The 23,829-nt window shown below is 38.2% G+C and overlaps 3 protein-coding genes across 5 annotated transcripts; 1 reads left to right on the forward strand and 2 right to left on the reverse strand.

Moving 5' to 3' along the window:
• Nucleotides 1–305: 305 nt before the first annotated feature.
• On the reverse strand, nt 306–11,321 carry LOC111271663 (uncharacterized). 3 transcript variants are annotated; one of them, XM_022852604.2, is made up of 21 exons: nt 10,934–11,321; nt 10,339–10,780; nt 9,513–9,719; nt 9,128–9,307; nt 8,250–8,435; nt 7,693–7,814; nt 7,485–7,559; nt 7,008–7,140; nt 6,666–6,795; nt 6,004–6,172; nt 5,650–5,799; nt 5,289–5,414; nt 5,052–5,129; nt 4,418–4,701; nt 4,177–4,296; nt 3,920–4,023; nt 3,454–3,583; nt 2,935–3,108; nt 2,617–2,755; nt 1,999–2,250; nt 306–1,793 (listed from the first exon to the last, which is right to left on the reverse strand). In XM_022852604.2, exons 1-21 carry the CDS (start codon nt 10,940–10,942, stop codon nt 507–509), a joined length of 4,497 nt encoding a protein of 1,498 aa, XP_022708339.1. In that variant the 5' UTR covers nt 10,943–11,321; the 3' UTR covers nt 306–506. The 3 variants fall into 3 exon arrangements, with proteins under 3 accessions (XP_022708339.1, XP_022708338.1, XP_022708340.1); XM_022852603.2 differs by having other exon boundaries at nt 7,452–7,559; XM_022852605.2 differs by lacking the exons at nt 9,128–9,307; nt 9,513–9,719; nt 10,339–10,780; nt 10,934–11,321 and having other exon boundaries at nt 7,452–7,559; nt 8,250–8,544.
• Nucleotides 11,322–11,588: 267 nt separating this feature from the next.
• On the forward strand, nt 11,589–16,461 carry Tcs3 (Probable tRNA N6-adenosine threonylcarbamoyltransferase Tcs3). The gene is made up of 9 exons (XM_022852618.2): nt 11,589–11,799; nt 12,827–13,002; nt 13,276–13,368; nt 13,635–13,810; nt 14,074–14,198; nt 14,324–14,463; nt 14,821–14,904; nt 15,159–15,241; nt 15,583–16,461. The coding sequence occupies exons 2-9, from the start codon at nt 12,838–12,840 to the stop codon at nt 15,719–15,721; spliced, it is 1,005 nt and encodes a 334-aa protein (XP_022708353.1). The 5' UTR covers nt 11,589–11,799; nt 12,827–12,837; the 3' UTR covers nt 15,722–16,461.
• Nucleotides 16,462–19,671: 3,210 nt separating this feature from the next.
• LOC111271662 (ATP synthase mitochondrial F1 complex assembly factor 2 homolog l(2)k14505) lies at nt 19,672–23,149 on the reverse strand. Its single transcript, XM_086973001.1, has 4 exons — nt 23,012–23,149; nt 22,674–22,711; nt 21,404–21,458; nt 19,672–20,664 (listed from the first exon to the last, which is right to left on the reverse strand). The coding sequence occupies exons 2-4, from the start codon at nt 22,707–22,709 to the stop codon at nt 20,549–20,551; spliced, it is 207 nt and encodes a 68-aa protein (XP_086829127.1). The 5' UTR covers nt 22,710–22,711; nt 23,012–23,149; the 3' UTR covers nt 19,672–20,548.
• Nucleotides 23,150–23,829: the final 680 nt, after the last annotated feature.

The raw sequence follows: 23,829 nt of genomic DNA on the forward strand, positions 1-23,829 counted from the left end.
ACTTGAGGCTTCAGAAAGGTAGCTTCTGTCTATACAGTGACTGCTTTAGTTGATCCATATAAAACCTAATAAATGGTTAAATATACGCTACCTACAAATACTAATCTCATACACGATTCATGCACATTATTTGGCTATGCCAAATACATTGCAAAATTACAACATATTACTTTGATGACTAGAAATTAAATTTAAGTTGTTAAACGTAACATCAATCACACTTATGTAATCCATTGCCTTCATCATAACTGCGTGGCTTTTCTTCTTAATATGGTTGCAGTTTTGCTGATGCAACGGCATACCTGACTGATGGTTCCCGCAAGGACATCAACATTATTTCCTTTTCATATCACCATTACGTAGCCCCAAATCGTCGTGCAACGAGATTTTTACGACAATTGTATCACTGCAAGCATTACTTTTCTCCTTTATCGATTATTTATCAATGTACTGCGTTAAGTATAACGCATGCGTTGATGTTGACGATTCTGCGTAATGATGGTTAGTTAATGATGCAGATATGTTTGTCTAGATTGTTGCGTCTGCACAGGCTGGTGCGTAACATGGGCGTAAGAACTACTATAGTGTATAGGAACCAGGTGGTTCGTAGTCCACGCTTGCCCTCCAGAAACCTGCATCTGAACGCCAGTAGTTCCGGATGTGGTCGGATAGCCACTTACCAATGTCGAGTGCGCTAGAACGCCTCCCGTTGGATGCGGGGCCACAACTCCTTGAGCAGCCACGGTAACAGCCCCTCCAGACATCGAAGCTTGGCAGTTAGCCAAGGTCGTCTGACCTGTTACAGTTACCTGGCCTGCGACTGCAATTTGATTATCAACAGTACCTTGACTGGCAACAGCAGCAACCTGGCTCGCAATGGTAACCGGGTTGGCTGACCCCGCGACACCGATCGGATTGGTCAGAGCGATCGTATTGGCAATTGGTACGGCAACAGGATTGTCTGTTACAGCCACGGGCGTTGTAGTCGCTAGCATCGTGTGCCCGACAGCTTGACCCACTGCTTGATTGACGGCAAGCCCCACCGCAACCTGTGCAGGGGTCATTCGAGGTTCTTCGACTCGAGATGTGTTCAGCACTGTTAGCGTTTGCCCGTCGGATATATCGTGTTCCCTCACGGGTGGCTCGACAAGCAATCGAATCGCTTCTTTTATTTTCCCCAAAGCCAATCTCCCATTTGCAACTAGGTGTTTAGAACCAGTATGTGCGTGGACAGCTTGCGATGCCCTGACGTCCGCCAAAAGCGCACAAGCTTCCGTCATTGTTCGTTGCATATCATCGGCAGATGCCGGTCCCCTCAATTCCTTCCCAAGAAGACTACTAGCCGGTAGTTCGGCATCTCGTAATCGGTCAAGGTCTTTCCGCAGCGGATCCAGTTGTAGGGCAGCAGCGCATGCGTCGACTTCTTCGGAAAGATCGATGTTCTTCGACACCGCTCCGTCGCCATCAGACTCTGTCGGAGCGGGTCGACCAGGATCACCGTCAGCAACTGTCAGTGCGGTTTCCGTTGACGTTGCGTGACTTTTCAGAGATGTCTGAGTATTAATTAGTGCTGTAGTGGGATCGTGGATAGTCAACGTCGAGGCAGAATCCTCGGCTGTGACGAGTGCTAGCGAGACTGGGTCTAACAGCTGGGTTTGACCTAATCCCATAGCACGACGCCACGCCTCGCGTGCAAACGAATAGCAGCACTTTGAGTGGGCAGATTTAGATGCATCCACCAGAACTCTAGCACGAACTCGGCCGGTGTAACGACGCAATTCCGAAAATGCAGCCTAAAACGCAACGTGGATATTCGAAAGCGAAACTCAAAGGTATTAGAAACCAGTAAGAACTGCATCGTTACCGATAATATGTGCCCTGGTCACCTACTCTAGATTAATTCAGATTTACGATATTGCCAATATCCATCTTTTCAATAACAAAAAAGGATTGCATTTGATCACCTGGAGACGTATTCTACAGCCTAGGTGTTCTTACCAGAAGGCTGGATTCATCTGCAGCTGTCGAGATGATGTGGACAAGAGTAAGTTTACTCGGACTGCTAGAGCCCCGTTGGCTGCTAATGTGAGTGCTATTGTTAGTGCCGCTGTTTGAGTGACCTTGTAAAACACCACTCAAGTCCTTGGGTTGTGGGTTTAAAAGCAGCGCTACCGTAGTCAATTTGATGCCCTCCAAAAGTGACTCGATGGACAATGAATGCTGCTCCGTCAAACGGCTCAACAGCCGAACCTGCAATCATTATTTTTGTAAAAAAAAATATTATTATAAATCTTAAACCAATTCTAGAAACAATAGCCATAACGCCACTTACGCGTAACGCGTGAATAAGTAGGTATACGAGCATGGACCTCCACCGGATTTCTCATGTGCTATGTAACTATGAATACTTTTATTTCATGTAAATATTTTATCTTGTACAAATTGTGACCCATACCACACCGCTGATATACATAAACGTATTCTTAGATTAAATGCAATAACTCTCAAACGAGAAAGGGATGTGAACATATATGGTCGAGGAAGAAAAATCAACTTATACGTATTTGTTAGCCCCTAGAGACAGAACAGATCTAGCCGAAATGAGTAGTAGCCTACCTGGTGTAAATCACAAAAGACAACCAGGAAGTCGTCGCGCAATAACGATGGATGGACTTCATTAGTTTGATGGATATCTTTGCAAAGGATAACTGGACGGGATTCTGATTCGGCAACCGAGGCCACGTGACGACGAACACTAACCAAATAATTGAATAATGCAACACATTGTTAACATAATTTTTATGAAAAAATAAAATTTCGTCTAAATTTTGTTTTATCATAGAAAATTAATTGTACTCCTAACGTTTGACAATATTGTCTGCAAAGAGAAATGGTACTGAACATGAACGTTCGTTATCAGCGTTTCAAATTTACCTATGCAGAAAGCAGGTGGCAGTCAAATTCCATTGAAGACAGGCACTTGAGTGTTTTAACGTATAGCGAACATCAACGCTACCATCGTTGAAGTCTTCGATCGCTTTGATAAACACTGAACAGGCTAACGGATCCGCTGTTGTAGCCAACGGGCAAAATTCGCATTCGAGAAGTCTAAAGGAGACGTGCGAAACGGACGGCATAGTGACTCAGCGCGATCCTGTACTCACTAACTTAACTTGCGACTATAATTAAGATATAAGTTTCTGTTATTGACAGTGAAAATGCTATAAAATTGTATTCCGAAAGATCTGTTCAATACCGTCAAAAGATGCTATAATACCAATTATTATACCATCAGTTTAAAATCCTAGCAATTCGTAACGAAGGTATTCAAAGCTGTTGATAGCCAGATCTGTGAATACTTCATAATATAATAACAATATATTACGTAAAATATTTATTTCGTAATATTATGCAATTAACAACCATAAGTTAGTTGAATCAATGACCGCTTACCGACACTCGACATCGGGCCGTCTAGGGCAAACCCACATCGTGGTTCGATTCCGGCCCTTTGTCTCTTCGCGTATCTTTACAAGGACTCGCCCTCCTTCGCACTCCTGTTGTGTGCGCCATATATGAACATCTGTAGTGCAAATAAAGCGTTTTCACACTCATCGTTCTTTTATTGGCTCCATATTCAAAAGTTGTAATTAAAAGTGGCAAGGTGAAGTTAAACAGTACGTGCAGTATAAGTAGCTGTTACTGGGTGCATATTGAACCCTAATTCTATTACTCCTGGTTTAGGCAACTTGCGAATGGATAATAATAATAATGGCAGTTTAATCATATGCTGACCCCGCATATATTATCAACCTTCGATTTAAAAGCTGGCTGATAAAAAAACAAACAAAATGTACGAGTAGCTAACTCAAATAACTTTATAATATATGGCTGTCTTTCGAGTGTATTCGAGACATACCTTTCATGCTATTAAATCGGAGTCTTCCAAGAAAACCGTGAAAGTCGAGATGGTTTTCAACCTCTGAATCTAGAGCGCGCATGACCACACCGCATTCCCCGCACCTAAATGGTTTGAAATCTTATCCTTGAATTTACTTAGTTGCGCAAACCGGTCATAAAAACCCTCTAGACTATTTTTTTTTTGATTAAAATACATACTCGGTAAATTGACGTTTAACTAATAATATAAGCTTATAAGATCATCACAACACCTACCTCGCTGAATTGCAATCGACAAGAGGCTGTTTATGTGCCACCCGAAGATGCCTAACAAGGTTAGCCCATGCCCAGAATGTCTGTGAGCATTCTCCGCACCGATGAGATTCTTCACGAACACTGTAATTTGTGATACATCTAAGCCCAAATGTAAGCTAAACTCATATCACGAAACTACAGTTCTAAATCCGAATTTGAAATTCAAGCTGGAGTAGAAATCGCGTTGAAATAAAATACTAACGCTGCCACGGAGTTGCCCGTGTCGATAATTGGTCTCGTTTCATCCTGTTCCTCACTCCGCTGAAGCGGCTCTGGACTTTCTGACGCAAAATCATCTTTAACATCCTCGTCCCCAGCTTCATCATGAACGATGTCACCTTCCGCTAATGGCCCACGGCCACGGCCTCTAGCGAATGCCTTACCTGCTCGTTTTCGCTTCTTACGCGGTTTACGAGGTTTGACAGTGTCCAGCGGCAAAGTTCTCTGCACCTCTGGAATGAGGCCAATAGCAGACTCCAACGATTTCTGAGAACAAAAAATACATGAAGAGGTTGATACGAACGCACTCGTAACTGGACTGGCGGTTACTGTTATTACAAAAAGATAATTAGTTTTCTTACCGTGCCTAAGGTGAAAGACAGTTTCCAAGATTAAACCTTCTTTTAAGTATAGAGCCCTCCTATATCTTTTTAATGGAACCTATTATGCACCGGTGCTATGGGAAGCTTATTACCGAATATGTTGTATACCTATCTTTAGGCCTCCTGTTCTTCTTCCGCTTGTGAATTTGGTTCCTGCAAGCTTAATGTTCTGAAAAAAAACTGAGAATATTTCATATATTATATTCAAAGGGCGATCAAGGCTATCAGACTTACCAGGAAGCTCTCTTCCACGCTGGTGCCCGTTGTTAAACTATTACACAAATTCTCAAGCGTCCGGATAGTACTCAGCACCTAAAAGTGTAAGCAAATAAATATTATATGGTACCCTGATTTTGTTATTGTCTGGTAAATCCGCAACAATAAATGTAAACGAAAATACAAATGATACTGGAGCCTAAATTAGACGCAACATGTTATAGAGGGTCATACGTGGAACCGAATGGACCCCACCTCTGAAAGTTGTTTTCCCCATCGAGAGATCTTTTCACCGTCCACCGGAGATCTACGAATATTGATGGCTGCTTTCTTTATTTCTTTTTGGCGCTCCTCACTATCCTGACCGCATAGTTCAGGAAACTGAATAAAGTCAGAGATGAACAGATACACTTAACGTAAAAACAGTGGGTAATGTACTCGAAATTGTATATGACCAAGTTGAACGAAACACTTCTGCCATGGCACAAGGTTTTACGTAGATCCCTATAAACATACACAGTCTTTCGCAACTTTTTTGCCTCTACAGTTGACATCAAAAATTACGCATCTGGTTGTCAATAATTTCTGTCGTGCACACTAAACAAGTTGTGATCACCTCTCGAAGAACTTCAGCCGCTGTGCGGGTACCATCATAGAGTCTCAAGCGTTTGCGAAGTTTTTCACGTATTCTTCGTTTATTTAGATCCGCTTCAGAATTGTCGTGCCGATGAAAGGTGCCACAGCGTCGCAACACGAGCATTGTGCCCTGCTCGACCAATGCGCAAATCACGTAAAACACTCGTTTTTGTAATTGCCGGTCAAGCAACGTAGTGACTATTAAATTGCTTCATTATAATGCATCCCTCTCAAATTCGAATGTTGTAAGGAAACCATATAAAAATATATACTAATGTTAATAAACGCTGATGCAATTTTGAATGAACATTTGTTTCATAAAACTTATTTTTACCATATCAGCTGTTAAAGTAACTCTACAGCCGTGATGGGCGCAGGCAAAACGCCTTCGATTTGTATCTTTATCCTCGGAACGAGCGTACATCAGATAGGGTCCAGTACCCCGAGATCCATCCTGTTTCTGAAAGGGACCTCGAGGATCGAGCCATGCTACTGCGTCGCCTCTAAGAAGTGAAAACATAATACACTTAATAATAAAACGTAAAATAGAAAATAACTATTTCAAAGCTCAAATTGAAGCTGATGCACACATATATTGTGTCATATTTTCGTCATACAATAATTGAAGGACGATTACGTAGCGCAAAATAAGACATTGAGAAGCAGCACCAGCACCTATGTACAAAGATATCTACAGAATGCAATACTCGTTACTATAAAATAACTAAATCGAACACGTAACTTATTGCTGAACTTGAAGGCTGGATTGTACCATACCAGAAGTAAACAGCGGCCAATAGTTTCGTTATGTTACACTTAATTTGCGTATACATTTTTTACATTTTTTAGAAGAATCCCAACAAAAGATATAAATTCTATAAATTTAGACTATTTATTATTATATTATCATAAACGTATTATTATATTATATATTATTATATTATTATAAAAATATTATTATATTAATTATAAGAATAGACGATTTATCTGTTTTACCTAAGACTTGGAACCGGTTGCAGCTTGACGCCTGTTTTTTCCTGATGCTTCACAACAAATACCCCACATTTTAGCACGGGAGGTAAAGGTGGCACTCGAATCTTAACCTGCCCGCCTTTCTGGTCCGATCCTTTTCAATAATAGAAGACCAATGAGCAAAACAGTCTTAAATCATCAAATGCATATTTTTTGTTATGTTAGAAAAATTCAACAGAACATTTCGATGCTACTTTGCTTTTAACCCGATTCAAAACCCGTTCAAGTAGGGTTTGGAACAGAGGGTGCTCAAGCCCTGCTGCTTATATCAGGGTTATGTGAAGACAATAATCGAAGGTAACTTGCCTTCTTCGCCTTCTATGGTCTTCTCGACGCTAACAGTGTAGCTAGTTGGAAGGAGTGTCGGTGTACTTTGACCTGCTGAGCCCTCCTGCGCTTCGACGTCACCGTTTGACGAGATCGTTGCGAAGTCTCGACGCTGTGCATGCGTACGTGTGAATATGGTAGCGCATTGACCAACCATTGACATGGAAAGTATTCAACAAAAAAGGACAACTTTCTATTAAATACCTGAAGCATTCAGCAAATTTCTTAGGATATGTTACAATTTGTTTAATAAAAAATCTTTAACAACAAGTAAAGCAGTACATTTCGGTCTAGCATTTCGCATTTACGAATTTTATGGATAGCTTTACCGGCCCACTTTCAAATGCGCTTTATCAATAATTTCAGCTTATATATTTAGTTTTAATAAACTTTTCATTATATTTTAACTAGTATTTTATTAACCATTTGAAGGTTGAGGAACGAGGGACGACTAACTGGTAATTTTCCGTCGTTTGAGACAGGAGCGTGAATCTGCATCATCCGTGCGATCACATCAGGCATTTCTGTCGGCTAAGGATAACAACAATTAATTAGGTAAAGCTATTTACCTATCTAACAAATTGTGTACCTAAAAATCAATCTGAGTTAACCAAATGTAGAGCGTTCAGCTCAGGATTCTTGGACAGCTACAAATTTTTTGTACCTTATCACTAGATTCGGCGGATGTGGACGGGGACTCTTGTTTGACCCGACTGGAAAGACCCAAACGGGAACCCGGTAGACCTGGCCTTAGACTTCCTCTCAAGCCTGTTCCAATATTTGAACCTAAAACACAATACGTCATATAGCTCCTGGCTTACTTCTTAAAACGAAAAATTAGAATCGTGACACGAGACAGGAAAATCATCAGAAATGTTTATCAAATAAACCACCGGGTATAAACGTTTACAAACATGTTACAAAACCTTAATAAACACTAATTCCACACACAGCATTGATCTGATGCCGGAACGAATTTAATATTCGGAGAAGTTTTATCTGTTAGCCAAGTATGATTAATGACAAAAACCTAACTCCCGACTTTTGACCACTTGAAGAAGCCATTAAAAATCAAAGCTACACTCGATGATTGAGCTATAAGTTATCAATATTTAAAAAAAAAAAGGTATGTTTCTCTTTTAATCCTGCTCCTTTTGTGGAAATCGGCTTTGTAATCCATTAAAGAAATTAAGGATACGTTATATAAATATCTATAATAACATCTTTTAGGAGGCGTTGCTACGGGCTGTGAGGTAAGCAATCTATCACGCTCAGCCGGTGTCATTCGGGAAGCAGTTTGTTTATACGGCGGTCTTCGGGCAGGTAAATAATCTCGGACTGCAGGCGGAACGATCTTTTTGGCACCTATGGAACTCACGCGTACTATAGAAGGACCGCCAGGCCGACCTGTTAAATCAAATCGCCATCGATAGTTATGGAACAGACACATAAACGTTGTCAGTAATTGCCAGTTACTAATTACAGCTGGGCAGAGGGCGATTCTGAGGCAAAACTTCCTATCTCTACATTTTAGTAGCGGTTATTTATTTACTAAAACATCCAATGAGGTTGATTCTATAGGTATATAACCCCTTGGGCAAATTATGTAACCCATTACAGAGATGTCCTATGAAGCATTAAAAAGGAAACGTGAATCTCGTCTGGTTTTTTTATCGTATCTTTTTTAAACTAGTTGAAAGTCTTATGTAACCCTCTGAGGTAGCCTAAGCCGGGAACTGCTTAGTCTGATAATTTGAAACGTCAAGAATAGAAAAAGATTGCCGTTTTTTTTAAACGCTTCACATAGTGTTTCTGTGGCATTGAATGGCATGCTTTTCCGAACATGAACAAGTGTGGCAACAGACACCAAAGACTAATTATAGTGCAAATGATTAGGTAAATTAAAATTGCAATAATAATTATTATTATCATCAAATTAGATCCATCCTATTTCTGATATTAAGATAAATCTAAAACTGAACTTTCGAATGAACTTATCGTAATGACCTAGCAGTACTGTATGGTATAAAAAAATTACTCAGACGACTCGTGTAGCATGTTATACTATATAATACATATCTCCCTATTAAATTACCCACCAAGAATGGCCGATGCCCCACCAGATGTATTGGAAAAAGGCCGGAACCTATTAGAAGCTGGATACGAGGATTGCAGTAACGTAACTTTGCTCTGTTGCGGAGTGACCGGTTCCGCCTTTGCTCCACACATAAGAAATGCATGTTGAAATGAAGTCATGCGCCTTCTCTTCGGTGTAGGCGCTGTGAACAGAGGATATTGCATAAAAATTAGTAATATATTAATAACCTTTGCATATACCGCTGCCACCATAATTTGGTAGAGATGTTACAAAACTGCATTGTGCGACATATCCGTCAAGAAAATTTTTATATGATAATCTCCCTGCAGCTGAGTCCAAGTGACTATGTTAATAGAGGTTAAAAGAAAGCAGCGGCAATTGATTACCTGTGGGCGTAGATGAGACTGTCACCTGATTTGCCTGTGAACTCTTCGAATTTGTAGAACGGTCTTTTTTTGTTCGAGTTGATGTTTTTGCCTGTTCTACTCGTCTTCCTGCAGTAACTGTTCGAATCGCAGCTGGCACTCGGCTAGAACCGCCACTGGCTGACCGTAATGGTGGGCGGCTTCGTGTGGTTCGCGGAGTTCCATTAGCTACGGGAAAAAACTTATAAGAACGACGCCTACTACGCGCGGCTTCTAAAGCCTAATTAATGTATTTAGTTAAGCGTTCATTGGAATACTGCTAATTTTATTACACTGTCGCCTATAAATAATAGCTTTCTGAGAAAAGTCGATTTTTTCTAAAAAAAAAAATCGATAGTTTTCGATACGAAACGACAAGTACGTGGTAAAGGCTGGTGCAAACTGAAAAATTTGGCGTTCTATTGATATAACGATTAAAGAATAGCACCCTGTTGTCCATTGTGGTCTTTTACTTCCGCTTTGCCTTTTTCATAAAAAGGAACATCGAATGTACCCTTTGTCTAAAACTACACTTTTTTTTCTTTTTTGAAAGTATCGCTTTTTTATATGCAAACAAATTTAATCAAAATTATAAACGATTTTTTTTCGAGTATTTTTAACGATTTTTTTAACGGTCGATTAATCAATGCGATAAACTTGTATTTACATATTTGTATTATTATAAAATAACTAAGTGTAGAAAAATTCAATCCTAATCCGTAAAAAATAACTATTTCCTTGAAGTACCTTCAAATTTCAGTTTTTCCCGCTTTGGTTTATTTAGGTTATATAAAAGCAAAATAACAACCTTGCGTAGTAACAGCATTTGTAGACGTAGTTCTTCTGATTGGCGGTACATTTTTACTCGTTGAGGCTACCACGGTACCCGGATTGATAAAGACCGTTACTGAAGGCTTGGATACAACTAATGGTGGAGGCCCAGAATCTACCATGGGGTTCGATTGTGCACTCGGTACAGAGATTTTATTGTTATCACTGCCCGTTACGGTTAACGGTAAATTCTGACTTGAGCCCGGTGTAGTAGCTCCGAGTGAACTCTGAGAAGGGGCACTTTGCATTACGAGTTGGAATCCTGCAGATGGCACAATACTTGGAACTACCGTGCTATTGGCTATTGTTTCAATACGACAGTTTTTATTCACAGCACTCTCGAACACAGCAGACGCAAGCGCTGACGGGGCTACACCAGACATATTCCCGGCCTGGTGCTCTGGGTTGACCCCCTTCCCCTGTTCAATGGAACAGCACCTTTTAAACTAATTTACGCTAAACACATCATAGTTAGCCCATAGTGATTTGGTAGAAATTTATAAAACAGAAAGAGGTGAAACACACATTAGATTCATAATAATCCGTGGTGGGCATATATGAAATTAACGCACTTCAGACATAACATTTCTTCACGCTGTAGACGCGCAGTATTGACCGTAACACGTTTATCTAAATGGCCACATGCAGGATTCTCCTACACGAAACATGCCGCTGATTCACAAATGGCGACGGATTTATCGGTCGTGCACAACAAAATTAGGTAAAGTTGAACTGCTTCACAAACGATTGTAAAAGACAGACATTATTTATTTGAGCCAATTCCAATCCTTGCTTAATGAATTTCACTCTGCTTTATAAACCTGCGATTAATCACAAACTTTTCTTCAAAAAGAGAACAGAAACGCTAACAAACTCCATCGATTTAATCATATGCAAAATTTACATTTTCGAAATGTAACTTTAGAAACAGTACAGGCGTGTATTAGAAGCTCATTTGGGTAGTGCACTGTCTAACATACCGCAAAGCGGGCAGCTACTGTCATGTCTCGCCAGCACTTCGACATGCAGAGGTGGTACGTTGAATATGACGTGGTTCATGTTATATGATTTACCACAGTTACGCGCTATTAAGGCCATGTGCTTCAACTTAAAATGTCTATTATTGCAAGGCTCTTATGGAACGTATCAAACACTGTTGCTAATTGTCTGCGTTATAGTTGACTTATGAATTCGCGCGGCTCCATTGGTAGTGTTTATCAACAAAAGCATACGATGTCCTTCGACTTTATCCAGTTCGAAAAGTCTTATAGTCGCATGGCGCCGGCCCGGTAAAGTGGCATTTGTTATTCTTCAGATATCCTGCCCTCCACTATAAAGTAACTGATAGAAGAGCAACGGCTGTTATAACCAAACCTCTGAAATTGCTTTTTGTGTATTAAAAAAAACTGCATAACCATCATTCAACTTGTACCTAAAGGTATGTAAATAAAACTTTAGTTTTGAAAACGTATTACATTTATTTAGTAGATATGTCTTATTAAGAAACATCTAGACTGGAAAAATAGGGCAAAAATGAAGGAGCTGGCTTGTTCGTCGAGTGCATTTTATTTTCCCTAATGAAAAATTCAGATTCAATCGAAAATTGAAAATTGAAAAAGAGTTTAATATAATATCTTGTCGATAAAAACATGCATCCGTGCATAAAGCTGAAAAACATAGGGGGGCCAAATTGGTGGTGAAATGGTGTTTCGGTAGCCTATCAATCTATTAGTTTATATTTGGTAATAGTAAGTAATACAAATATTAAGGGAAATTCGCATTATTTGTGGCTAAAAAACATGAGATCGCCAAAAAATGCTTTGTTTTTATTTCTATTCCCATGGGGACTTCCAAACAAAGAATAATTTTCTGCTTACTATACTTTGAGAGATCACTGCTAGAAATAGTCTAAATGCATCCCCTACTATTTCTGTCTATGTCAGGATTTAAAAAAATTATATATAATCGGAACAAAGAAACTTTAAAACATGCATTTTTTCGCATTATCTTGCAAGTTTTAGTTACGATATTTAAATATTTTCTCTTTTATCGTCAAAAAATTTATTTGTGACTAAATTTATAGGAAAATCGATTTTTTTCTGCACTGACCAATCTAATCCATTTATGTGCACTTCTAAGGTTGAACAGTAGATTATCCTCTATCGTGGCACAAATGCTGGGTTCTTTGGATATAGTTTTCATAAAAAAGCATAATGACAACAGAAATACAGCTTTATTTGTAAAATCCTTCATATATGTATACTGTGATTGTGATTCTGAGGACGTCAAATCTGTATTATCACAGATCACTTAAAATGTTTGACACAATATTTATTACAGCTTCGTTCTGCAAATTGTTTCAGCTGAATTATAGCTGAAGGCGCCGAATTACTTACTTAATAAACCTACGTCAATTCGAATGCTAAATGCTTTGCGCTCACTTTAAATAATATTCCTAATTCTAGAAAGGCCAACAATGGTGTGCGTAATCGGATTCGAGGGTTCTGCTAACAAGTTGGGAATCGGCATTGTGCGAGATGGGACGGTTTTAGCCAATCCCCGAGTGACTTACATAACTCCGCCAGGGGAGGGCTTCAAACCTGGTCCTACTGCCAAGCATCATCGTCAACAAATTCTAAAGGTAGCCCAAACACCCCGGCCTATTCACCTATAGCTAGTATGATATTGTTGTAGAGGATTTCTAAGGCTGCATGTGTAAAAAACTGAGGTGATTATTTCCGGCTTGTTGCATCGTTATTCTGCCGCAGGCAGTCTAGTAATCCTAACTGAGAAGTTTTTCTTTATGTCGCACGAAATATAGGTAAAAGATGAAATGGTCTGATATTGTTGAATTGTATTTGGCTTAAAGCCAACTACTATTTTATCGTATCGTTGCGCCTTCAATGTATTGCAGGTTCTACGTAAATGTCTTGATGAGGCGGCCATTCCCATAACCGAAATTGACGCCGTCGCATTTACGCAGGGCCCAGGAATGGGCGCACCTTTGGTTAGTATAATTTAGATTTTTTCACATTTCTTCAACAAGTAGGTACGGTAGATTACAAGTCTTCCTCTTTACGAGAAGTTTCTTAGACAATAGGCGATCCTACGATATATACACTATTGAATATCATTTATATAACCTCATTGGTGAATATATTGAAAGTTAAACTTGACTCTATTTGCACTTTATTTAAAGTATCGTCAAATAGTTACTCAGACGTATCTTGGTATAGTTAAACTATGCCATTCCCTATCTGTTTCTTTCAATAGGTGTCAGTTGCTGTGGTGGCCCGAACTGTTGCTCAGCTGTGGAATAAGCCACTATTGGGTGTGAATCACTGCGTTGGTCACATAGAAATGGGCCGACTTATCACGGGAGCAGATAACCCAACGGTTTTATATGTCAGTGGTGGCAATACGCAGGTGATTGCTTACGCCAACAGAAGGTACTTTTTTAATCTTACCAACAGACAAGCAACGCTCCTGTAACTGACAGGTTGTTTGAAAGATGGGCAAAGTAATGTTCACAATGGTTTAATTATTAATTTTATACTTACCAGTACTTATTATCAAATACGAGTTCGAATTTTGAAAAAGTTTGTTACACTACTAGGGATGACCAGCTATTCAGTTCGGCTCATTTTTATATGTTGGATCTTCTACAAGTTGAGTGAATTATACCTTATTTAACATAAACTTTTTACGACAGGTATCGTATTTTCGGTGAAACAATTGACATTGCCGTTGGTAACTGTCTGGATCGGTTTGCGCGGGTGCTTAAGTTGAGTAATGATCCCAGTCCGGGTTACAACATTGAGCAACAAGCCAAGAATGGTACGTGGGATTGGGAAGAATCACCTTGGAGTAAACGTATTTAGTGGTCTTTGTTAAAAAGAATGAATTTACTTCATTTCGGTTTTTCCGTTCCGTTTGAACTGTTTTCTCATCAATGTTTGTAGGCACAAAGTTTGTTCCTCTCCCATATGTGGTAAAGGGGATGGATGTTTCTTTCTCTGGTCTACTAAGCTTTTTAGAAGAACGAACAGAGCAACTCCTGAAGGATGGTTATACGCCTGGGGATCTCTGCATGTCTCTGCAGGTATTCTACGGAGATCTTACATAATTTTTTCATGTTTTATCATATATATATATATATATATATATATATATATATATTGATACTGTGATCCCGATAAAACGTCGTTGGCAATTTTTAGAAATATGCGTACGATGTCTGACTCGACATAGGTTTGCTACGAATTATGACGTTAATTAATATGAACATGATCCCTTCGAAAGCTTGTCTAACAAAAGAGAAAAAGTGAATAATTTAGGGTATTTTTAAAGATATAAAGTATAAAGATTCTTAAATAAACCTACGCATGTCATGCGTTACCTTAACAACACAATCGATTAATGTGTAATACATAATTAGTTTCATCATTTGTTTTTATAGGAAACAATGTTCTCTATGTTAATTGAAACAACTGAGCGAGCTATGGCTCATACCGGAAGCCAGGAAGTACTCATCGTTGGTGGGGTAAGTTGAGGTAGGTATATATCGGCAAGGACTGTCAGATGTTATACAACCAAAATTGGTCCCTCTTCATTATGATTAGAATTTCATTATGACGAAAATTTCAGAATCCACCCATGAACTAGGTATACATGTGGATTCTTGCTTTAAAAGCAATAACTATCTATTATAGATTATCGTAAAGAATAATCCAACACCAGTTAGAAGTTGTTTGAGCTCTGAGATAGAATTACAATTCTATTTCTTTTGAGTCGCAGGTGGGTTGTAACAAGCGTTTGCAAGAGATGATGCAAAAAATGGCAGAAGAACGTGGTGCAAAGCTCTTTGCGACCGACATGAGGTACTGATTTTAGTAAAATTAAAAAATGAGGAGTAGCATACTTTCATTTCTTGCTGTTATAAAGAGAAAAGTAAATGTTTATATTGGTTATATATAGATGAAAATCGGTTTCGGGCTAATATACGTTCTGAAGTTTAACATCCTAAATTGAATATAATAGATGAAAATAAATTGATAAGTTTGATAAACTTTTAGGACTATCATGTTTCTTCTTAACCAGTACGTGAGAAAGAAGGAAAGGCCTTTGATTATTTAGAACTTAATAAACCCTTAAGAGTATATCTATTAAAAGTAGTTGCAGATTGAAAAGATATCTATGTTTCGCTTTTCTATTGTTGCAGATTTTGTATAGACAATGGGGCGATGATAGCCCAGGCGGGTTGTTGTATGTACGAGGCTAAAATGGTAACTGCCATCGAAGACAGTGCAATAACACAAAGATACCGAACTGATCAAGTCGAGGTTCTCTGGAGAAATTAGTTACCTATCCGTTCAGTTCTGAGTTATAACTTACATGCTATTACCTTATGTTGATTTTGTCATATATCAAGATTGTATAAAATATTGTTTATTTTAAAAAATGTTAAGTTAAAAAATGTAGCTGTAACAGGCGATGTATAATAGAGTGACATATTAGATAGATTCCTAAAAATGAATCAGAATTTGTATTCCCTGGAGGTAAACGTTTTGCTTACTTTAGTATAATATATCGAATAATGGGTTATTTTTTCGTCAAAAAATGAAATCATATCAGTATTTTAACATAGAGAGCAGTTTCAAGTAAACCTTAACTTTTAAGTAAAAATTAGAAATTCTATCGAAGTTACGGTTTAAGTTAATTATCTACTGTCCTTCATGTATTGTAATTGATCGTTTATATCGAAAATGCGTAGTTTGAGCATTCAATGACACAGCTTTAAAGCTTTGAAACCAACCGCTACGAGAACGTGTTTACCTGATTATGTTTCCTGATTATTTTACCTGTTTTCTATCTGATGATCAGCCTGATGAGAGTTATTATTATTTTAAACCAAAATCGGACTGTTCTAGCACTTTAAAAATTTGTTGGTTGAGAGGAGAGGCACGTCATTCGACCAGCCGTTGAATCATTCGGCTGAGTTCCTATGAGGCACCCTATTCCTGTGACAGTTCGATTGGAGGATTCAAATCGTTGAATCTTCTTATGCAACACATACTAAATAAAGTATACATTTATCAAAGCCAAAACGGTCTTTCTTTATCGAGCAGAAACACAAGGGTTTTACCTTATGTATAGAGTCAGAAGATTTTTATCGTCTAGCCCTGCTACATACGAGGCCGAAGAAAATCTCTGTTTATCTCAGGAACCATTTCGTCATTAAGCTTCATCCTTTGATACTGGTACATTGTGTTCATATAATATTATTGTGTGAATACGTACATTGAAACGAAAAGATGAAGTATAATTAAGAAAAAATTTCAATTATATTACTGAGTCAAAGTTCTATTCTATTTTCTATCCTACAAGATTTTACAAAAATGCCAAATCACAAAGGGATGGACAACATGTTCGTGTGTAAAGCATTTTCTGCGCCTCTACTACAGCGTGTTAGTTAAGAAGTTAGTGAAAGTACTTTACTCAGATGGCAAGTCACAATCAGGTATTAAGAATATAAGAGACTATTTAAGAATATAAGCGAACACAGTACCGCATACTAGAGAGCAATGTATTCCATTAAAATATTGATAAACCCAGTCTTTTATAGTTATTAAAACACGTTATTATATACCATGTATTATATGTTACATATATTACCATATATATATCAAAAAAATGCAATATAACTTGTATCTAAGACTATGATAAGCCCTTGTTTATTAAAATTTCTTACTCAGAAATCTGTTCATAATCAATCTAGTCTGCATTCAGGCAAAATACGTTTCACATGATTTGGAAGCTCTGCGTGTAAATACTGCGTTGCTTTTTATTATTGTTCAGGGATCTGGTTGCATCTAAAACCCAAGGATTAAGTAAAATGTCTGGAATAAAATGTACTATGGCTAGTAGCGAATAAATGGGTAAGATTACACCAGTTCTCGCAAATATAACATCAGAGTTTGTCAAATGATAGCTAAGCAATTTGTACCTCGAAGAAACTTTGCCATCTTCCGTTAATAATGAGTGAGTCCGGCTTAGATGGCCGGATCCGTAACACTACAAATATGAGTTAATCCAAATGGTTCACTTACTTAAGTTCAACTATGTTTTAATACGCAAGTTTTAGTACTTGTGGCATTTAGTTCGTCACGTATTTACCCACACGTAACTACGCGTAGTTATGTTTGCAGCTATTTCCTCGAGTACGTTAGTATGGAAACCTTAAGACGCTATTCATAGTTTGTCATACCTTGGTTAAAAACAGTAAATTTTATGTTTATCATGCATGTTTTTTGAAATAGCCTATGCTTTAATCATGTCTTGCTTATGCTTACTAAACATAAGACGATATCAAAGTCTTTTAGGAAAATTTGATTGGCTAAGTTTGTTGGTGGGACCCACGGCTCTTGAAGCAAACTCAAATGATATGCTAATATCTTGTCTCGATACCTCGCTAGTTAGTGTGGTCACATTAAGATAGGCAAGTATTATCTTATCTTTATTTTATTGTATTATGCGACACCAAAGTTTCGGTGTATTGATTTTTGCCCTCGAAAGAGTAAATTACTCTACTTTACCCGCTATAAATTGCCATAAGCTGTTAATTAGATTTTGATTTGACATATTACACAATTTAATATATTATGAAGGGCCTAAATATATATTTTATCGATTTTTGGGTAAAAAATAAATTTTGAATTATTTTGATGCCTTTGTGAACCTAAAAAATACGCCGAGGAAATTTCCAGTATGATTCCCCCAAAAAAAAGAACGGGACACAGCAGAAGGGCTAAATTCGATTTCAATACATGCTACTATTATCATTATACTGCGGTTTATATCCGGTACTTACGCTGTGAGGCATTACTCCAAGCGGTTAGACCCTACCAAAATAAAATAAACTGTCCGTAGTGTACGTAACGTACATTTGAATTTGAATTAAGGATTCAAAGCAGAAAATCACAAGATCAAATTCTGTTAGCCAAGAACTATATTGCACCACCCCTAATCATACACAATACGTGTACGCTATAGGATTTTAAGTCCGTAACTTGTATTAGTACTCTCATCTGAATGTAGCCTAGTACGTCCAAGCATGTACAAAGGGGCCTGTAACCGTGCGCTAAGTTTATTCTTTGGAAGTCGATCGAGCAACGACAAAAATGCTTTAGTCAACAGCTCAATCGAATCTGCCGCTGCCAGTTATGCGTTCTTTAACCGCAATAACTCTCGGAAGACAATGTGACGTGAACGGGTAACGAACAGCTACAAAGCTTTACGTCCGCCTTGTACACTGACGTAATTAAAACGATTAGTGACTACTGGAAACTTTTTCTGTGAAATAATAATAACTTATTGATTCGGTTTGTCTACAAACAGCTAGCGTTTTTGTAGCTGCTTAATACATTGTTAACCTCATGGCCTCAAAGTCAACAGCGTTTAGAATATGGTCTATAATCATCTTAAACGTAAAGAGATGTTTTCGACATTACAGAGGTAACAACAGGCGAAATAATAAGCAGTACAGTACAGCGCGGAGCAACTCAGGCCATCCCTATGCGTAATAAGTAGATCAACATGTAATTAATCAAACCTTTTTGTCAAAAATCAGAAGGCAAAGCCACATAATATTGGATAAGGAGTTGAATGAATCGTATTAAATTATCGCACAAGTAGGTCCATGTAAGATTTTACATAACTTAGACTCTCGTTGGTAAAAATTAATAAAACTTGGTGGCTAAGTAAGAGTTTTATTTCAAGCACCAGTATAAAAAAACGGTAATCTAAACTACACCTGCTTTAACTATTTGGCTATAAACTAATGAGATTAACAACAATTCGATACATCAAGATTGCTGCAGCATCAATAATAGACAAGCTTTCCAAGAAGTATCTAAAAATGATTAAAAGATAGAGCAAAAGGATTCAAACACCTGTAATCAATATAGGAATTAGTGGATTAACGTTTTACCCGTGTAACTGCAATGAATCACCGAGTAGTGTATGCTGCTGTAACGATAACAACGTCAACTTTGGCAAAATGATCTGCTTCGATTCTGTGCAAAACCGTCTTTGGTGGAATAAAGAAATCTTTATCTACATACGGCTATGCAAATATGGGTAAATAAATGGAAGCGTTGCAGATATCAAGCAACAATCTCAATAAAATTATAACATAATGACCATCATTGATATAATCGATAATAATAGTAAGAGTGAAATCTTCACTTGTCACGTATGATTTTCAACTGATAATGCATGCCAAATACTTAACAGCTCTAAAATGAAAAGCTTATTTTTTAAAAATATTAGATTTAGTTTTTTTTTATTTATTTATAACGGGTATGCATTTCTCATGGCTGATATTGTACAATACTATGACGTTGTCGACATCGATCGATCTATTGGAATGGTACGTCGTGAGTGTTTTTGCGGGGGCTTATATGCAAAAGAGATCTACTCAGTTCAAGTTCAACCCGGAGTATTTTATACCACGTTCCATCATTCTCAGCACACTGTTAGTTGTCGTTGGTCTTCGGTATTCATGTTTTTTTTTCTTCGTTATTATCGTATTTTTTTTCTTTGATGCGATAAGCCTTTGATACGTCCTCGTTGAATTCTGGTGAGATTATGTGGATTGTGTACCTTAAATTTGTGTTTCGGATAAACTGCAGATTCGGCAGTAGCAGCTTAGTCCGCTCAAAAACGTTGCTACTTACAAAGTGAGCATATAGTCATGTTTTAAGCGGAAACGAATAAAAAAAAAATGGCCATATTTTTTTTATCACGTGCCACAGATTCCTTTTTTTGTTGACCTGAGCCACTATTATGTCACCAGCTGGGCTTGTTTGTTATATATTGTGGGTCTTTTGTGTGGTCATTTGTGAAACACACCTATTCAAAATTGGTGTGTACAGGCAGAGTAAATGGCCGTTGTTGTCGTCATTTGATAAGAAATTTTTCCAGAGGCTAATAAAACACAAGGGTGGTGAAATGCGTGTCTGCGTTTGGGAGATGTTGCAAGTACGAAACTCATCGTCGAGTATAGTTTCGAAGTTAGCCATTACTGTAACGGTGACCTGACAACCTTCGTTTAGATGCCATCCGGTAAGCTGATCCGTGTGTCTATGACTCCATCAGTCTGATGAGTTGTCCCTTGTGAAGTCACGCTACCAGCGATGACCTTCTCTCGGCACATTCTTCGATGTTGATTCCGGTGTGCTACTACTCGAACTAGACTTGCTTGAACCAGGACCCGACGGTGGTTGGGTCGGAAGAGCTAGCCCTATTGAAAGAAAGCACGGAAAAATGACCCGTTCACTAGCGTCAATATTGTTTTCTGGAGCAGCCCGATTTCCAAAGGATTTGGCTTAAAACAATATTTTTTATTTGATCATAATAGCTATACAACATGTGCCCGATTACTCGGTAACTAAACTTAAAGTCGGCTACTTCTAAATAGCGAGATTTTAATTTTTGTATCTTAGAAATTAATTAGCATTTTCTACAGAAACAGTAGCGACGAAACCTGCACAAAATGTAGAACATACAAACATGCATTAAATACCCCCTCCTCCCAGCAAGAGATAATACCATCTCGGATTGCTATACGTTTGTGGACGATAACATAAAATATAGACCGTCGAAATTGGCACTGAATGTCAGGCAGACAGGAACACCCACAAAAACGTATAGAAGATGCTAGAGAAGCAGTGAGCAAACTTAGAAAAAAAAATGGAAGATGTAAATACTCCTTACTTGGTGGCAAAAATATTTTCTTATCTTATTACACTCCTAAAAAAAATAACTGCTTCGAGTATCCGGTACATCCCTAGATCTTTGTTTGTAGAAAAAGACCAATCGCGTCATAACCCGAAAAGACGAAGAAGTAACAAAAAAATCAGTAAAGTCAGAATAGCTCACGTAACTAAGGGAAAACTAAAATGAAAATATGCACATAACTTTAATGCACATAATAAATAAATTTAAGTAACTAAATTACTTATTATAGTACACATACTTACTAGATGGCCGTTCGGACTTATGCTCCCATTCCGGCGGAAAGGGAATGGCGCGGTTCTGGAAATCAATCAGAGTATTATATTTTTTTTTATTCAACCAATATTCTATTGTAACCAGTGTTGAATTGTTAAGCTATATTGACAGTACTTGAATGCAAACACCTCCCTCATTTAAATTGGCTTTTCTACGCACAGATTTATCTTTGTCATTATGCATATAGGCAATTGTTAGCTCATTAAATAATGAACTTCGTATATTTAAGATTACGGATATTGTTTCCGCGAGAGTTTTTTCATGTTTTTGGAGATACGTGTACTTTCTACACGAAGAATTACTAGGCATATGATCCAATTTATCTTTTTTTTTTATATGCCGTTATCGGTCTCAATTTTTTCCTAAAGCTAGATTTTCTAAAGCATTTCTAGCACAATAGGTTTGCTAATACCTATTTTGATAAATCCAGTTTTTCCATTTGGCAGTGTCAGCAAAATAGTTAAACTACTATAAAAAGCCAAAGCTTATCTTGCTATTATGACTAGATGCCGAAAAGTATTTTTTACCACCTTCAGGGATCATTGCTGAAGCCAGTAAACCTGCCTTGGACCTGTTGAGACAGTCTGAGTTTAATAAATTTTGCGGCATTTCGTTTCAAATATAAGCTGAAACTACGGCAAATTAGTCATATTCATATCGAGCGATCTGTACCAAAACGGAAAGATTCGGAAGAACTTAACTGTTAACGGAACTGTTAAAGATGAATTTTACACTACTTAAACTAGTGAGTAAGGTTCATCTATTATAGGTTAGAAGCTTTTGAAGTGAGCCTTAATTCTAACTCATTGATAGCAGTGACAAATTACGCGAAAATTTCTGATATACGTATATAGATCAGGCCACATATATCAAGAGTTTAAGCTTCTGGTCTATTTTGGTCCATTTGCCTGCTCATTGAATCAAATATTAATATTTGTATAAAATGAATAATAATTTGTAAATTAGTACTTGCCAAGCGCATAATAATAATTGGTCTTATAATAACATATAATGTGGGTTAGTTTATGACTTCGGCGTCATGCGTACTTGATTTTACTCACCTCTTGTATAGTTACATAAAGCTACGTCGTAACCGTATTCCATTATACTTTCAGCTTTCCGACATGACATTTTCACAAGCAAATTCCCTTTACTTCCGAACCACCAGTTTCAGTCTTGTAATTTTATTACTTAGTACGTTAGTTTTTGTATGCTATAGCTATCAGAAATTTTATTTACCCTTGTCCCGCTGTCGCCTTCTGACGTATTCTTCATTTCTGCAACCACCACAAATACTGCACTAATTAGAAGACGATATCAATAGTCCATAGTACACTTAGTGGAAAAACTTGAGCAAATCTTTGTTCTTCAAAAATCCACTACAACTATTATTGCTACTGTAACAATAAGTAAATATGTTGGAACGCATTCACGAGAAACAAATCCACTTCAATTTACTCGTGTCCGGTGGTATAGATGCGTGAAAGCGGTCGATGCATGTGCGCTTATACAGATATATAATTTACTATAAAGCTTGCGAAATTGGCCAGTGGCTACTTTCACTTAGAGTTTGTTACCAGCGATCAACTGAACGGCAATTCTATCGGTCTCTGACTGCCGACTATTGACCGACAATGTCACTCGATTAGTAAAAGCTCTCGACTTAATTTTTGTTTCTCGCCCTCTCAGAACGAGCCTTGCTGTTCGCCGGATTAGTTTACCTCCTCCGTCACCAAAGTGTAGAATGTTTGTGATACCCTCCAATGAGTGCTTTATCGATGCCACGCTCGAAGACCCGTCGTTTACGATTTGTATGGCCTGTAATGAGCGCCATGCATAACAGCTAGGGCCCGCGGAGCAAACCAAGCCGGCGGCGTGTTGGGTCTGCCAGGCCGCAAAAGTCGCCGCTGCCGCTACGAGCTCGAATCACTATTGTGACAACTGGTCGGTCCGCTGGCCTACGCGTGTATTGGTCACTGTCGATTGGCACCACTCTGCAACTGCATTGCAATTGTGCAGTCACTGATGTGGTTGATAGCGATGGCGCTACTGAATCAGAAGCGTTTATCGTCTACAGGCGAGGACTGTAGTTGCTAGTAACCGTCGCGTTTAGTGATGTATAACAAAGATTATGATCATGTGGCGACGGCAAAGAAGACGACGTCGCCTGTCGACATCAACACCGTTGCCGTTAGTCGTCATAACGATTGTGTTAGCGAGCTAGTTGACATTACCACAACCCATGAAGTACACGACAAATCCTGATGGTAGTGATCCTTGCGGCTCCTACCGCTTTTACGAGCACCGGCCATCCGATGGTGTGGTATAGATCTTACTCTTTCACTGTTGGATAAATCCAAGTAGGGCACGAAAGCACGAGAAAAATTTCATTTTA

Source organism: Varroa jacobsoni, unplaced genomic scaffold (genome assembly GCF_002532875.2).
Source record: "Varroa jacobsoni isolate VJ856 unplaced genomic scaffold, vjacob_1.0 contig00841, whole genome shotgun sequence".
Lineage (NCBI taxonomy): Eukaryota > Metazoa > Arthropoda > Arachnida > Mesostigmata > Varroidae > Varroa > Varroa jacobsoni.